This window comes from Mirounga angustirostris, unplaced genomic scaffold (assembly GCF_029215605.1).
Source record: "Mirounga angustirostris isolate CCGP_5_RB_7025 unplaced genomic scaffold, mMirAng1.0.hap1 SCAF_9, whole genome shotgun sequence".
Taxonomy (NCBI): Eukaryota; Metazoa; Chordata; class Mammalia; order Carnivora; family Phocidae; genus Mirounga; species Mirounga angustirostris.
The window spans coordinates 140,713,711-140,730,001 of NW_026991717.1; the positions used below are offsets into that span (position 1 = coordinate 140,713,711).

At 50.7% G+C, this 16,291-nt stretch overlaps 1 protein-coding gene across 6 annotated transcripts in view; it reads left to right on the forward strand.

The window, feature by feature from the left end:
• Positions 1-23: 23 nt before the first annotated feature.
• PPP2R5C (protein phosphatase 2 regulatory subunit B'gamma) overlaps positions 24-16,291 on the forward strand; it is a 120,153-nt gene continuing 103,885 nt past the window's right edge. For 2 of the 6 annotated variants that reach the window (XM_045901533.3, XM_045901535.3), the window contains exons 1-3: positions 24-169; positions 1,058-1,123; positions 14,193-14,355. In XM_045901533.3, coding sequence (XP_045757489.1) covers positions 143-169; positions 1,058-1,123; positions 14,193-14,355 — 256 coding nt within the window. In that variant the 5' untranslated portion in view covers positions 24-142. Of the gene's footprint in view, positions 170-599; positions 621-1,057; positions 1,124-14,192; positions 14,356-16,291 lie in introns of those variants that run through there. The other 4 variants (XM_064571589.1, XM_064571590.1, XM_045901536.3 and 1 more) reach the window with 4 other exon arrangements.

The following is a 16,291-nucleotide window of genomic DNA, read 5'->3' on the forward strand; positions in this document are numbered from 1 at the left end:
GAGCCTGGAAAAGGGGAAGTGCGAGCGAGCGAGCGACTCAGTCCCGGGCGGCGGCGGCGGCGGCGGCGGCCGGGGTCGCGACGGCCGGGGCGGGGGCGCTGCTGCTGCTGCGGGGGGCAGGCGGGGGCGGTCCGCACCAGCCATGCCGAATAAAAACAAGAAGGAGAAAGTGAGTCCGGGCCCGGGCCGCCGACGGGCAGGGGCCGCGCGGAGGGCGGGCGGGGAACTGCTCGGGAGCGGGGTGCGGCGGGCTCCGGGGTCCCGAGGGCGCGGGAGCGCCGGGCGGGGCGCCGGGGCCCAGCCGGGCTGGGGTCCGGACGGCCGGGGCCGGCGTGCGGGGGCGCGGCCGCGGTGGGGGCGGCGTGGGCGCCCGCCCCAGGGCCGCGCGCGCGGTGGGCGTGAGGGGGCAGGTGCGGGCGCGGAGGTAGTTGACCCAGCCTCGCAGAAGCCTGGGCACGGGCTTGAGGGGTGGGGGGCTGCAGGCGCCTGGAGGGACCCCGGCCGGGGGAAGGGGAGCGAATGGACCCCGCTTCACGCTGGTGAAGAATTGTCAGCTCTCCTGGGGGACGCTCTGGGGCTCCGAAATACTGTTATCATCCTGGGTGGCGGCGGTGATGGCTGTGAGTGCTGCGTTGCATTTGGGGGGGGCGGGGGGAGCGGTACGTTTCTGCTCCAGGTGGAGCTCGTAGCATCTCAGAATCACCCCAGAAATCCCGGCTCGCGGGGTTTACGGTGGGAGGCCAGAAAGGGATGCGATGTGGATCCATCAAAACGCCCAGAGTACCGTGAATGTGGGTTTATCTGTTTCTGCTTGAAGTTTTCAACGCCAAATACACATCAAGAAAACAAGGAGTACCTGAATTGGGGGGTAGGGGTGTCGCCTCGCAGTGTTGTATCTCTAAATAACGTGAGGCAGAATTTCTTGGTGATACTGATTAAAATTATCAGAAGTTCTGGTTAAATTGTGTAAATCCGTCTTAAAACTGCATTTTGGTTTATCTGATGTTTAGCAGTCTAAAAATTGAGAAGCCTAATTGATTTGCTTGATGTTTCCCAGGAATCACCAAAAGCAGGGAAAAGTGGAAAAAGTTCAAAAGAAGGACAAGACATAATAGAATCAGAGGTAACTGCTCTCATATATTCCCTTTCCGTTTTTTTTTTTTTCATGAACACCTTTTAACTAAGGGCAGAAAAACAGCGTGGTGAAAACCAGGCTCTTCTAGAATGTTTCCCTGCATGATATTTTCTCCGAGTCTCCTTCACAACCTGAAATTTTAGTTCTTTAGGTTTTTATTATTTCAGTCTGGGAAAATACAGATGTGGTTATGGAAGTTGTGTCTGTGCAGCTGGTAATTTTAAGTTTGTAACCCCCCCACCCCCCAAATCTCAAATCTAGCCGCCCTCCTGCAGAGACGGGTTTCACCACAGTTGTTCATGCTCCTTCTAGCTTTCAGATCCTTCCTTCCTTGGCAAGCCAGCGGCCAGGTCAGGTCCCTCCCTCTCAGTGGCTCCTCCTTCTATCACCTCTGCTTGCCTGGTGCTGTCTTTGCTGCTTGGGTCTCACACTAGCTCCTTTGCTGATGTCTGATTCCCACAGCCTCTTTCCCCAGGGGTGTTGGTACCTCTCAGTTTAGCTAGTTTGGGTATTTTTATACAATCTTCTATCATCGTTCACTTGTTTTTTTCTCTGCGTTGGCCAGTTCTGACGACTTTTGCTTCTCAACTTTGGGCTCTTGAAGAACAGCCGGAAGGCTCCGTGAGGACGGGGTCTACCTGGTGGGGTTGATGGCGTTCCTTGGCACAGTTGTGCTTTGAGAATGTTTGCAGTTGCCAGCACTTTGCCTTTGCCTTTTCTTCCTTGTGAGTAGTTGAACTAGAGCCCCGCAGGCTAGGGATTCAGGAGCTGTCTGGACCCAGGCTGAGCTAATAGTAGGCCCTTTTGGATCATTGGTCGTCGAGAAGCAACTTGATTGCAGTGTCACGTTCTCCAGAGCTGGATCATCCAGGTCCCCAGTCTTATCACAGATGACATTAATTTCCAAGTGTCAGACCCCTTCCTGTAAGTCAAATTAGAATGAGTTCAGTGTTGTCTGGGGAAACACAGTTAACTGGTGATTATAGGCAGTAGCCTTTTTTTTTTTTTTTTAAGCCCTGGGGGGGGATATCTTTTCCTTATCATTTGGTGCATTCTAAGCCTCCCTCCTCTTCAGCAGGTGGTTTGTTCCAGCAGATATGTTGCCCTCCCCAAAGCAAAAAGCAGATATCCAAAAGGTTCCTTAAATATCAGTAGTTGGGGATTATTGGTACCAGTCTTCCTCTGCCTTGTCTTTATAGCGGATAATCACGTTTTACTGTGGTATTCTTGCTTTTGACTTGCTTCCTTCTGTGTCACTTTCTTGACTAAATTGATTTAAATGAAATTTAGTCACTCTGCAAGGGTGTATGCGTTTTCTTTCCTTTTGTTTACTGATGTTTCATTAAAACTGCTAAGGCTTCCAGTGCTCCCCCAAACCTTTCTTGCTCACACACCTGTCTCCTCTTACCATTAGTGTGACAAAGAATATCCGTGTGTATGGTTCATTTATTCCCGTTTTAGCAGAAAGAACCTGACTATGAGGATGGATAATGTTAAGTTTGAACCTGCAATGTCTATCAGTTAACTTAGACATAACAAACCGCTAGTACGTAAAGTATGTGTTTTTAAGGTGGTTTGGGTTCCTAGACTGTCAGTTGCTTGAGACTCTTGAGGTGTGGCCTGCAGTGCCTGAGTGTGATGCCCCACTTGTCTTTTTGTATTTTTTCTAGTGCTACTGTCTAAGAGCTGGAGCTACAGAGCTTGAAATTACCACCGAAAAATACTGAAATGGTGGGCCCTTCACTACTTCCTCATAAGGATACCAGAGGCAACATGGCATATTAAGCATGACAGTTGGCAGATCACTGTGTAAATTATTTTGCAGGAGTACAGACTGAGGCACTTGAGTTCATCTGAACTTTGGGTTGAGCCTCACTTTGTTCATTGTCGGTTCCCTCCTCAGTCTTCATCTTGCTTCTTCACCTCTGGTTCCACCCAGTTAACCAAATACGGTTGACCCACCCAGGTGCATGAAACCCTCATTGTGCACTCTTTTCCTCTCCTGTCAACGTTCCTCTGAACTTGAATACTTGTAACCTGAACCGTTCAAATAGGACTGCTATGCCCGTGCTGCCTTTCAGACCCGTTCAATGTCCTGTCACCTTCACAGCCGGCTCTTGCTGGGGTCAGCCTGTGAACTCGCCTGTGTTGGGGCAGTTACCCCCATCTGGGACTTCCCAGCCTGAGGGGCATGCAGAACAGGTGTCCATCCGGGGCAGAGTGGCCAGGCTTGGGAAATCATCTCAACAGAGAACACGTAAAAAGAACTTGGCCCATGGTTGGTTGACTTTACACACCACTTCAAGACTGGAAAAGGTCCTTATACTAAAATCCTGGCTGGCTATAAACCAGCCTCATGGAAAACAAAGGAACAGTGGCTTATACTGCAGAACAGTTTTTGGTTAAAACAAAGGAATATTTGATGGCATGGGGTTTTTGGTAAAGAAGATGAAGTCCTGCAGTAAAGGATAGAGCAGTAGAAAGGAAAGTATTTTAACCTGGGGAGTAGATAGTAAAAATGCTGACTCCTGAGTGCCCTAAGTGACGTCACCTAACTTCCATGGCCCTGTTTCCTCACCTCTAAAAACATGGGGAGTTTCAGATTTGACCATTTTGAACGCTGTGTGATAGATTAGGCATGACCTCTCTTGAAAGAAGTTTTCCCTGCGAGATGTACGGCAGAATATATCTTCCAATGTAACCAAATACCATTAAAGGTCATAACTGCTGCTGTGCACATTTTTCTAGAAATTTCTGCTCCTTGAATGATGTGTATTGGTATTTTTTTGTTTGTTTTATTCTCTTTCAAATAGGATGTTTACATTTGACTTATCCACGTGTGTCCTGGAAACAAAAGTTTCTGCCCAGTACTTACGGGTTTATTTCGTGGCACACTTTTAAGGAGCGAGGCTGCAGGTGGGCTCCTGGGTACTCGGGAGACTGACAGAGGGAACTCTGCTCTGAGCAACTGTCCTCAGTGTCACCTTCAAAGCTGTGCAGACATAACTAGGCCATAATATTTAGAATCTTCATCAATCGCTCAGAGATTGCTAAAGTCCGTTTTGGAAGATGAGACCATGCCATGGTGTTTTTTTATAGTAGCTGTTTTAATTTGTATATTGTGTCCAAAGTTATGTTTTTAAAAGTGTTAATGCTCTCTGTAAAGTGATTTGTTTTAAGCACATTAAAGGTTGTTTTGAGCGCTGTTCTCTGGTCACGTATGTTACATATCCTGCTTCAGCTTAGTTTTGTTTGAAATCTCTACGGCAACTCTGACATAATATCTGTTGCTGAAAAGAAAGCTGAATGGTTCTCTCCAACTTGTTAGCTTATTTTAGACACCTTCTGCCCTTAGTCATAACATTTTTCTCTCTATAATCTGTCCCTTTACATCCCCTCCAGCCCACCTTGGTGTTGCAGAGACAGGGAGCCAGGCTTGCTGAGGTCCCACAGGTGTAGCTGGTGGAGTCATGTTTGAGAAATTAAACCTGAAATTTCAAAAATATTAGTTCATTTAAAAATAACCCGTTACATGGTAACAGAAATAACATTTTTGTGAAAAGTATATTTTGAGAAAATTTGACATTCTTGTCACTCGGCTGTGTAGCAGGAATTTTAACCTGAGTGTTGGAGGACACTGGAAGTGGTTTGTTGGTAGGTGTGTTTCCTGGGGAGGCGGCTGTGATTATCACCTCCTGAGATGAGAGTCCCCAACTCCCCTCCCCCAAAACACCAAAGCCACTGTCTTGCAGGCTGAATTCTGAACTCGAGCTACCACTGGGGGCCTCCCCTGCCACTCCCACTTTTTTTGCACACAACCCTAAACTGGACTCCAGTGAAACTCAGGACCCAGAGGACCCGTACTTTAAATTTTTTTTTTGAAATCCCTAAGTGACTATTACATAGGGGTGAGTTCCCTGCTTTTGATCACCATGTCTTGGCCCCACTTTCCCAGCCACTCTGCATCGTCTTTGCTTAGCGCCCTGGTGTTCAGGAAGGACGGAGGCTCTGCAGAGGGGATAATCAGCTGTGAGTTGGAGGGCATGTGAGTTAGGAGCAGGTTCTGTGAGCTTCCCGTCCCTTCCCAGCGCTCGCTCCTCTTCCATGTGACCGTGTGACTAGCTGGGCGCTTAGCAGACCCTGAGTGCCTCCCAAGCGAGACCCGCTGCCCTGAGCCGGCACCCCACCTTCAACGCTGTTGACGGGTGGACCAGATGCTTCCCCACGGTGCTGCCCTGTGGTCTGTGCACCTGGCCCTCCCCACTAGATGCCAGTGGCTCCACACCCCCTCCAGTACTGACAACCAAAAATGTCTGCAGACATTGCCAAACGTCTCCTGCAGGGCAAAATGGCCTCCGGTGAGACCACTGCTCTAGAAAGACTCCTCCACAAAGTATGTACGTCTGCTTGCAAATCATGCCTACCACCCATTCTCCTTTAGCAGTGTTCAGACCAAAGGAGCATCAGCACCCCTTTATGCTCTTAAAAATTAGGATCCCAAAGAGCTTTTATTTAGGTCAGTTGTAGCTGATAACTTTTCTTACTAGAAATTAAAACTGAAATTTTTTAAAATATTAATTCATTTAATAGTACCACTACCCAATACATGTTAACGTAAGTAGCATGTTTTTATGAGAAATAACTAGTCACAAAAATTCACTGAGAAATATGGCATTGCACCATGTTTTTGCAAATTTCTTTAATGTCTGGCTTAATAGAAGCTAGCTGGCTCCTGGAGTCTGCTCCTGCATTCAGTCTGTTGCTATCCTATGCCTTGTAGCCTGTGAAAAATTGACCTAATGATGGTTACAAAGGCAAATCGTGGCTTTGTGTTCTCATAAAAGCACGGACCCCAGAAAGTGTCTACAGGACCCCCTAGGGGTCCCCAGACCTTGCTTTGAGGAATACCCTCCCCATGCTCTTCACTGTCCCATCTTAGTCCCTTCGTCGTCTTAGCTCCAATGCAGGTTCATTCTGAAATTTAAGGGAAGCTTTTCTCACTATCTTGGCCCCTATTTTTTTCCATCTTTTAAATTTGAATAGCAGTTATTGGCTCCAGCAGTTACTTATCATTTATACTCTTTGGACGACTTTTATTTACCTCGATTCGCCTCCCTAACTAGATTAAGTACTCGAGGACAGCAATTTAACTTGATTTTTCTTTGCCCTTGCCATGTACGTGAGGACCTGGAGGCCAGAAGTGTTTGTTGGTGGATTTTAAAAGTGCTCAGGAAGGACAGCGTCAAATCAATTAGCTCGCTGGGTTTTCTGATACGGTAAATTAGAAGGGGGGGAAAATCTCTCTTATTTCTTTATCTTTTGATCCTCTAAGGAAATTTTGATGCAGAGTTTTCTTTCAGTATAATCTGTTCTAAATAAATAGCAGTGGACTAAAACAGAAGATTATGGTACTTGGGTCTTTTTCTAATGTCCTGTGAAAGTTTTAAGAAGAGGGGTTTTGGTTTTGGTTTTGCTTTGCACCGGAGGTCAGTGGTAAGATGTACCACCATAGAATCTTATTTTAATTAAAGCAGTTCAAAATAGGATTCCCCTTTAAAAATAAGGTTTCCAATATGATATTTTGTGCTTTTTAATTTTTTTTTAAAGATTTTATTTATTTATTTGAGAGAGAGAGAATGAGAGACAGAGAGCATGAGAAGGAGGAAGGTCAGAGGGAGAAGCAGACTCCCTGCTGAGCAGGGAGCCCGATGCAGGACTCGATCCCGGGACTCCAGGATCATGACCTGAGCCGAAGGCAGTCGCTTAACCAACTGAGCCACCCAGGCGCCCTGTGCTTTTTAATTTTTGTTTTGCGTTTATTTTGGGAATTTTTCTCAGTAGAACATACATATACAGTTGACCCTTGGACAGCACGGGGATTAGGGGTGTCAATCCCTCCCCCACAGCAAAAAATCTGTTGTATAACTCTTTTTTTTTTTTATGATTTTTTATTTATTTATTTGAGAGAGAATGAGAGAGAGCACATGAGAGGGGGTAGGGTCAGAGGGAGAAGCAGACTCCCCGCCGAGCAGGGAGCCCGACGCGGGACTCGATCCTGGGACTCCAGGATCATGACCTGAGCCGAAGGCAGTCGCTTAACCAACTGAGCCACCCAGGCGCCCGAGTGTTGACCATTTCTGTTATTCATGAAGTGTCCCACCTGTTGCTCATGGGCATTCGGTAGACTTGGGAGTAACTTGGCCCGCCATCCATCACACCCTGCAGCTGCTGAAGACATGGGACAAGGTGGAGCATGTTTCTTGTAGAGACCCCAACCAGTGGAAATAGATGCTTTAAAGCACCTAAGCAGACACAGGATCACCATTAAATTACAGAGCCCCAGAAAGCGTGTTGGAGCTAGGGTGTGTGTTGCAGATGGGAGTAGTCACCACTCCTGTCCCTCTTCAGGAAAAGCTCCGTTACATGATACATAATTCTAGAAAGAGTTCAGTGAATTACATGAAATAATTTATCAAGTGTTCCCGTTCATGGAAGAAGCACAGAGTTCCCCTGTTAGAGCAGTTGCGGAGTGAGTGCAGGCCTCTAGCCCTGCATGTCAGGGTGGGGAGCTTTCCACCTGCATCTGCCGCGTGAGTCAGCCTGCCACCAACATGAATCACAGTGATATTTCCCCAAGTCACAGGGAAAATTCATGTGAAAGATTTCAACTATAAAAAGTCCCCAGCGTTTCCTTAAAACATCGGGTGCCCACCAAGGTCAGGGCTCGACGGTGTCTGGTTTGACACAACGTTGTAGGTAATGATCTTGCACCTTCCCGTCGGTGTGTCATGTTCAGCGAAGACTTCCCCGGGGCCCTGCTTCTGGTGAGGTTTGGGAAGGACGACTGCAGGAAAGCCCTGCTGTCCAGATCCAGATCCAAATCCAAGCCATGCTGTCATCTTTGTTTTCTCCACCTGGGGGAGTGAGAGGACAAGGCCAGAATCCAATGGGGGGGGGGGGGCGGTAATTAGTTTGAGGACCCTGGATTTCCTTCATTTTAAATATTTGATTAAGATGAAATTTAGCATGGCTCTAAAGGGGTGGTAGCTCTGAGCGCGTGCTGTTCTTGCCCAGTGGGAACACCAGAATGCCTGGAGGAGGCTAGCCGTTAGCCACATGTGGCTCGTGAAATGGATGAAAATCAAATTAAATCTAGAAATTCAGCTCCTCAGTCATACGAGCCACGTTTCGAGTGCGTGGGAGCTGAACGTGGCTGGTAGCCACTGGACAGCAGCTAGAGAACACGTCCTTCACAGGAAGCTCAGATGGACAGAGTGGCCTAAGACCCTGGCAGGATCTTCCAAAATGACTCCAATTCGAGTGTAACTGATTTTAAGTCTGTCAGCTATCACTCTTAATACGAAATGCCAATTTTAGAAGGAAGTGGATGCAATGAGGGGAAGGGGGCAGTGGAAGAGAAGGGAATTGAGGGGCGAGGAGGAGACGGCCCCGCTCACCACAGGCCCGGGACTGCCCGAGTCGTAAAGAGCTGCAGCTGATACGCGGATGAGGCCACGCGGTCTCCCGAGGGACTGGGCCTGGGGACACCCAGGGACACAACATCCCTCCCATCTTCCTTTTTCGACGTTTTACCTTTATTTGTTTTGGCAGTCGAAACACACAGGGTTAAAAACTAAAATAGTACAAAAATCGCTACTCTCTCATTTCACCTAACACACACTCTGGGAGCAGAGCTGGCTCCGTGGTCCAGAGCTTACGGGAAGAAGTATTGCATGGCCGAGGCCAGGCCCTGTCCATCACGGGGGTGACCTTCCTCTCTCCCCAAGTCATTTTCCTCTCCGTAGGCCATGCTCGTCCCTCCAGGTGACTCATTCACAGTCACCCCGCAGGCGCACTCTGAGACCCTCGTGGGTGCTGGGGGGCGGCGCGGGACACGCGGCAGGGTCTGTTTGCTTTCAGCAAGCGCCGGGGGCGCTGGTGGGTGTAGGGGGCCCTGGTGGCATCTGGTTTCTCACCCTGCAGAGCAGCAGCCCTGGGGCTGCCCGCATCAGGGGCGCCCTCCGGTCACTGTGGTGTCAAAGCTGCCCACACGCTTCTAGAGGCTGCTTCCGGTGGTCCGGGTCGTCTCGCCAAGGAGAGGGTCATAAAGGTGACATGCAGATGTGAAGCAGGAGCCCGTGGTGCCAAGATCTGGGGGAGGAGGGCATTCCAGCCAGAGGAAGTAGCCGGGGCAGAGGCCCGAAGGTGGCCGTGAGCTGGTGTGTCCGCTGGAAGGAAAGCCAGTCTGGCTGATGACAAATAAGGGTGGCCCGGGTCAGAGACGGGCACAGGCAAGAAAGGTCCAGTAGGGTCTTGTCAGCAGCCCTTGGCAGGATTTGGGGTTTTTACTCTTAGGGTGATGGGAAGCCACTGAGGTGGTTTGAGCAGGGAGGGGGGATGATCTGACAAGTATTTAAAAAGATCTTGGCCGCTGCTGTGTAGGGAGTAGAGGGGCAAGAAATGAAACCAGGGGACCCCAGGTTCCGCATACCCGGAGCTGAGGCCCCAGCAGAGCGGGCCATGGGCGCTGGACGCGGGTGGGCTCGTCGGCTGGCTGCTCGCTTTCTGGGCCTGAGCTGAGAGCTAGCTCTGGTGGCTTCCAGCCCTGAAAGGCCGGAGTGCGGACAGCTTTGCTCTGAGGGGCCAGCTCCGGCATGGCGGCCTTGGTGTTTCCTGGACAGCTTGGTTTCTTTGCAGACCCCCTTTCTCGCCCTCATAAACACTCAAGGCTGACTGTCACCAACCGCAGGGTTGTCCTGGAACCACCTGTTGAAGAGAGTCTTCTCCCGTTGAGTGGTCTTGGCTCGTAATTCTGTTCCATTGATCCCTGTGGCTGTCTTTACGCCAGTACCGTACTTTCCAGGTGAATGTTCTTTTAAAAGCTCTTACAAGGCGTGCAGGTACGGCTCCTCAAGCTCTGTGTCTCGTGGTCTTTGGCACATAGGGGGGGTAGTTCATCATACAATTGCAGAAGGGGAGAATTTTAGAAGATGTCGTAGAACTGTTTGGATGTGGGACACAAGGGAGGTGGTGTCTGAAGTCCGGGGACCGAGCAAGGTCCCAAGTCTGGCTCCACGGCTCCCTGCACGATCCCAGGAGGTCGCCCTGCACTCCAGGGAAGGGCCTTGCGGCGTCCCGGTGTAAGAGCTGCTCCAGGCGCCTGCCCTGCTTCGGGCTCAGGCCAGTGGCTGGCGCGAGTGGGTTGGGCGGTCCCAGGGACTGTCAGGGGACGCAGTGGGAGTTCTGTGTGGGCAGTGTCCCCTCTGGGCGCTGACCGCTACAGGTCCAGTTGGTTGCTCGTCCTTGGCCCTGAGGAGAAAGATGTGTTCAGAGCGTCTCTGTTTCTTCAGGCCCCTGCCTTGCTCTGCTCTTCACGCCATCCTCACCTCCTCGGGCCTCGCCTCCCTTCAGAGTGCTTCTTGCAGGTGACCTCGTCTGCGCACACAGGGGAGGCCATCAGACTGACAGCCGTCCTGTCCTGTCCATCCTCTGTTCTATTGTCACTGCACGTGGGGACCCAGATCCCGCTCCTCGCTCAGTTGTCCCTCAGCCGGGCCTCCCCTCGGTGGCCTCCCCCATCAGCTCGCAGCGCAGTCAAGCCCCTCGCCTTCCAGACAGTCCGAGGTCCCTGCCGTGGCGGCTGCCGCTTGCCCTGATGCTCTTCCTCCCGGCCACCTTCCCAAAGCCTCCCCTCCTTGGCCTCAGCCCAGCGGCCTCTCCCCGCTGCCCCCCTGCCCTCAGCAGCCCCCACCAGCCCCAAGATGCCAAGACCAAGTCCACAGACTTCAGCTTTGAGTGCCACTTGATGGGGTTGACCTCTTCCTTCTTGCAAGGCTTTCTTCCCTCAGCCTCGTCCTTCTCTCAGCCCCCCGCCTCCTCCGCCCCTTGCACTCTGCGCTCCTCCACTGGGCGGTCTCACTCATTCGGTGACTTCAGTGACCATGTAGACGGGTAACTTCCAAGTTCACGTCCGGCTTGCACAAGGTGTCTGAGGGCCAGCCACACAGCCGCGCTGCCAGCCTCTGGGCGGGCGGAGAAGGCAGCTGAGGGCGGCCAGGCGGTGGCCGGGACACCGAGGACAGCACTCCAGCCCTTGTCCGCAGAAGGGAGCGAGGAGGGGCGTCACTGTCTTTTGCTTGGACCCAGGGTGCTCACGACCTGGCTTCTCGGCCGCTTTTGCCTTCCCGTCACTGTGACTGGTGCCACCAGCTACCCATCTGCAGGTTCCCCGTGCCCAGGCCGGCACTCCACGTCACCCGTGCACCTGCTGGCCACTGGGTCCGGTGCAGCCACCACTGTGTGCGGTCTGGACCACTAGCCGAGTCTGCCGCCTCCCCTCCCGTCCGCAGTCCACACTGCAGCCCGAGGCGCCTTTCGAACAGGAAGATGGATTCGCACCCTCACCCTGCTCAGAGCCCCCTGCATGGCTTCCAGGGGCCTGTCAGGTGAAGGTCAGACTCTGACCTGGGCTGGTGGGCTCTGCAGGCACCTGCGGCCCCCAGGCTCCCCGGTGCCTGCCCGCCTGTCTGCGGCGAGGGTTGGTCGCACTGAGCCACCACTCTCGGTGGCCCTGCCTGAATGCTGTCCCCCCAGCACACCCACATATGCCCTCAGAGGGGCCTCCCTGACCTGGCCGGTGAGGGGCAGTTCCCCGCTCTCGCAAAACAGGCCAGAGTGGCATCCAAGCCCTCCCGGAGCTGACATCCCATCGGGGGAAAGACAAGATGGCCAGCTCGTAGCAGAGCCCGGCTGGGCGGGCACCAGCCCACGGAGCTGAGCGTGCTGTACGGAGGCCTCGGGGAGCCGCACTCGGGGTTGGCAACGGGGCAGTGGGCCAAGGCACGGGGCCGGCCACATCAGGAGCTGGTGACCCGAGCATGGTGCTCTGTAGACCACTGTTAAGCCAATGGGCTCAGAGCCCTGGGAAGTGACTACAGTGACTTAGCCTGGATGATGGGACCAGGTCTTCTTTCTTTTTTTTTTTTTTTTTAAGATTTTATTTATTTATTTGAGAGAGAGAGAATGAGAGACAGAGAGCACGAGAGGGAAGAGGGCAGAGGGAGAAGCAGACCCTGCCGAGCAGGGAGCCCAGGTCTTCTTTCTAGAAGCTCACTCTGCCTGCCCCGAGGACAGTGCTCCAGGGGAGGGAGGCCAGCAGGGCCCACGCAGAAGGGCCGGTGCCTCCAAATCAGCAGGTCTTAGGGATAACTTTTTGCTCTGTCAGGCATTCGAAGCCTCATCTCAGCGTGTGTGCTGCATGGGCTGTGGATATGCATGGAGTTAATTCTGTTTTCTGAGTTAGCCACATCACCCAGGGCTGGTGTTCCAAGCTTTGTTGCAGGAGCCGGCCAGTGCCCTGTTGTCCTCAGGGTCAGTGTGTGTGGGGCTGGTGGAAAGGTGGAAAGGACGCGTCAACTTTACTAGATACGTGCATATAAATTAACATTTTAAAACAAGTACTTGGCCTAGGAGGCGACGTTTGTGCCTGGGGAGTGAAAACTAGGGTTCTGGGGAACAGGAGAGGTATGGGCAACGTTTTTAAGGAAGAAAACCCAGCTTTCACGATCAGGTGGAAAGAATGACAGGTGTGAAGGACAACATCCATAAAAGCCCTTTCGAGGAAGAAGCTGCTGACTGGGGGAGAGAGGGGAGCCCAGGCCCTCGCTCCCGGTTCAGGGTCCCGTCTGCATGCAGGCATCCTGCATCTTGGAAAACTCTTCCTAAGTATTCCTAAGCACCTTATTTCACAATAAAGCTGCTCTGATTTCTTAGTAAAAATTCCACTCGAGGAGGAGAGCAAATGGTTGGGGGCTTATGTTGGCGTGTCTTCTCTCCTAGCTCAGTGTGATTGGAAGAGGCTTGGTGGGCTTGTGTTTCTAGGATGAGCTCGGTAGGCTTTTCAAAAGCACACATGTGCGCATACGAACTCCATTCCTTTGGGCGGACTGGAGGTGTGGGAGGAGTGAACGTTTGCACAAAGAATCTCGCGGATGCTTGGTTGACACTCGCTGGAGGTCATGCCCACCTGAGCTCCCTGGGCACCCTCGCCCCTATGGGCCTGCCCAGGTGTCTGCTGCGTGTGCCCTCAATGCCCACCCACCTCTGCTTGTGTGTTTGCACAGCTCCTTCTCCCCTCAAGAGTCAGCCACGTGTCCTCGGACAACCCAGGTGATGCAGTGCAGTGCGGAGTTGAGCACTAAACCTGGAGCCTGGAGATGGACGCGGCGTGGGGGTGGCCTAGAAAGAAGAGCATTTCCTGAGGCTCGAGGGGCGAGCACTTTTCTGTCACTCCCGCTGATCACCGAGGGCTGAGTGGTGTGTAGGCAAAGAAGCCATGAGCTGTCTGCTCGTGAGATCCCTGCAGCTGTTGTGCAAATGACCACAAACTTACTATCTTACAGTCCCCGAGGTCAGAAGTCTGAAATGGGGCCGAAATCAGGATGTCCGCATGGCTAGTTCTTTCTGGAAGCCCTGGAGGAGAATTCGTTTCCGGGCCTCTTCCAGCTTCTAGAGGCCTCCTGTGCTTCTTGGCTCGTGGCCCCTTCCTCTGTCTTCCGAGCCAGCAGCCTGGCTTCTTGCAGTCTCTCTGAGGACCTCACCTCCGCTTTGTCATCTTCTTCTGTGTTGCCTCGTCTTTTCTTGTCGAGACCTGTGTGATTACACGGGGCCCACCCTGACAGTCGTCACCATTCCAAAGTCCCTTTGGCCAAGTAAGGAAGCATATTCACAGGTTCCAGGGATTCGGACATGAATGTCTTTGAAGGGTCATTGTCATCAGCCTGTATGTACATCAGCCTATGTGAGAAATGTTTAGAAGTAAAAAGTTGGAAGGAAGATGTGAGAAATGAGGTATATCTGTGAATCCCTGGAAATCCAGCATTACTGGAGGTGGGATGTCGCTCAGACTCCAGCCACTTTAAGGGATGGTGTTTACAGCGGAGTGGAGGGGACTGTCCCTGCGCAAGACTCGTATATAGTTTCCAGATGCTAACTGTGCTGCAGAATACAACCGTCTGAGGTGCGCATGTGTTTCTTTCTGTTTTTATTTTGGAAACAGATTTCCAGCAGGAAAAACAGCCTAGCTGCCACCCCGTCAACAGTGTCTAGCAAAATAAAAGTGCCAATCCCTCAGCCCATAGTGAAGAAAGAGAAGCGGCAAAATTCTTCCAGGTTTAACGCCAGCAATAACAGAGAACTTCAAAAACTACCGTCTTTAAAAGGTAATTTCCATTACTTGTCTTTTAAAAGAGTGTGCCCGTTTAGGGAGAAGGAGTCACGTTGGCTAGTTTGCCGGCTTGTTCTGCCTCTGCTGTGTTTATGTTTCTGTTCGGGTCTCTTTATTGAGGTTTGTTTCGTTCTGGGTTTGTTTTTGCTTTTTTTTTTTTTTGGTTTTTTTTGTTGTTGTTGTTAAATGCCACTAACTGATTTACTCAACTGATATTTCGAATTCCAGAGCTGTTTGAGATAAAAACGTAATCGCAAATGTGTTGTAGGTATAACACAGTAGAAAAGCCAGAAGAGAGACTTTCAGTCTCTTCGTGTGCATCCTATCCAGGCTAGCTGGTTGTTTCCTTCAAGTAATTCTCCTCTTGCCTTTGTCACCTGAGCTCTAGAGATTCAGAAAGGAGCCAGGTTTTCAAACTACAGTAGAGCCTCTTCGCTTTCCTGGTATTGGATAAGTGAGAACTATAACCATAGTCCTTTGTGGACTTTCTCCTTATGACTCATTTGGTGCTTACACTGCCCAGGGGTTTCCTATTTGAGATTAGTCAGGGAAGGGTGCCCTTCACTTTGAATTTCCCCCAAAATGGCATGGTCGCCTCTTTCCATCTGAGGGTATTCAATCCCTAAAAGTACTCCCCTAGGAGATGTTGAGGTTGAGGTACATAAAATCAAGGAATGTAGGGTAAGGACCCCAAAGTCAAACATGAGCCTCTGAAAACCTGTATATTACTAAAATGTAAGACTGGCGTAATAAATGAAACATCAGACGTCCTTCGTATCTCCAGTCTGTAACAGTGGGTCTTCTGCAAGATGTATGAACCCGGAGCAGGAGGTGCATCATCTTTACAGGTGTGTTCCAGTGCCTTCCACGCTGCAGGGCAGATAGCAAGGGCTCAGTGCAGACCTTCCAGGCAGGGGGAGGGATGAAGGGAAGGACAGAGGAAGGGGAGGGTTGGAGAGAAGGAGCAATTTAGGGATTCACAGGTACACTTCCTGCCCCTCACTTCCTCGGAACCCAGGCTGTCCCCGCAGCTCACAGAGCGTAAATCTGGCTTATCTTTGGTTTGGCTTCAGCCTCGTAGATAATACACATGCTAACTCATCTTGGGGAGGGATGAATAGAGGGAGCACAGGAGATTTTCAAGACAGTGAGCCTATTCTCTACAATACCAGGATAGTGAATACATGGAATTTTGCATTTGTCAAAACCTGTAGCGTATACAACAGGAAGAACAAACCCTCTTGGAAACTATGATATTTAGTTAATAATGATGTGTCAGGATTGGCTGTCGGTTGTAACAAATGCACCCACATGAATGCAAAATGTTAATAATGGGAAACAGGTGGCCGGTAACATGGAAACTCTGTACTTCACATTCAATTTTTCTGTAAGCCTTAAAGTCCAGTAATAAAAAAAAAAAAAAAAAAAAGCGGGGCTACTATTGCTATCTTCTGAGACCCTCCACTGTTGGATCTTTGAATTTTTCTTCCAGCCCTTAAAACTCCTCCACACCAGTATTATTGTTGTATTCTGTCGGTGATTTGGGTTTATCCACTTATTTATCACTTTATTCTTCATCCCTGCCTGCATCTCCCGACTTTCCTCTTGGGATCACTTTCCTTCTGTTTGAATACGTCATGTAGAATTTTCTTTAATGAGAGTCTGGTGGTGGCAAATTCTTTGTTTATTTATCTAGAAAATATCTTCATTCCGCCCTCATTCTTGAAAGATGTTCCCTGAGGATTGAATTGCAGGTGGAATTATCTTCCTTCTGAACGGTGGAGATAAGCATTTCATCGCCTTTGACTTCCATTAGGATTGAGAAACCAAAGTCAATCTCTGAAGGGATTGTGATTCTGGCCACTTTTCTGATTTTTGTCTGTAACATTGATTTTCAGCTGTTCCACTGCTGGGTGTCCAAACATGGGTTT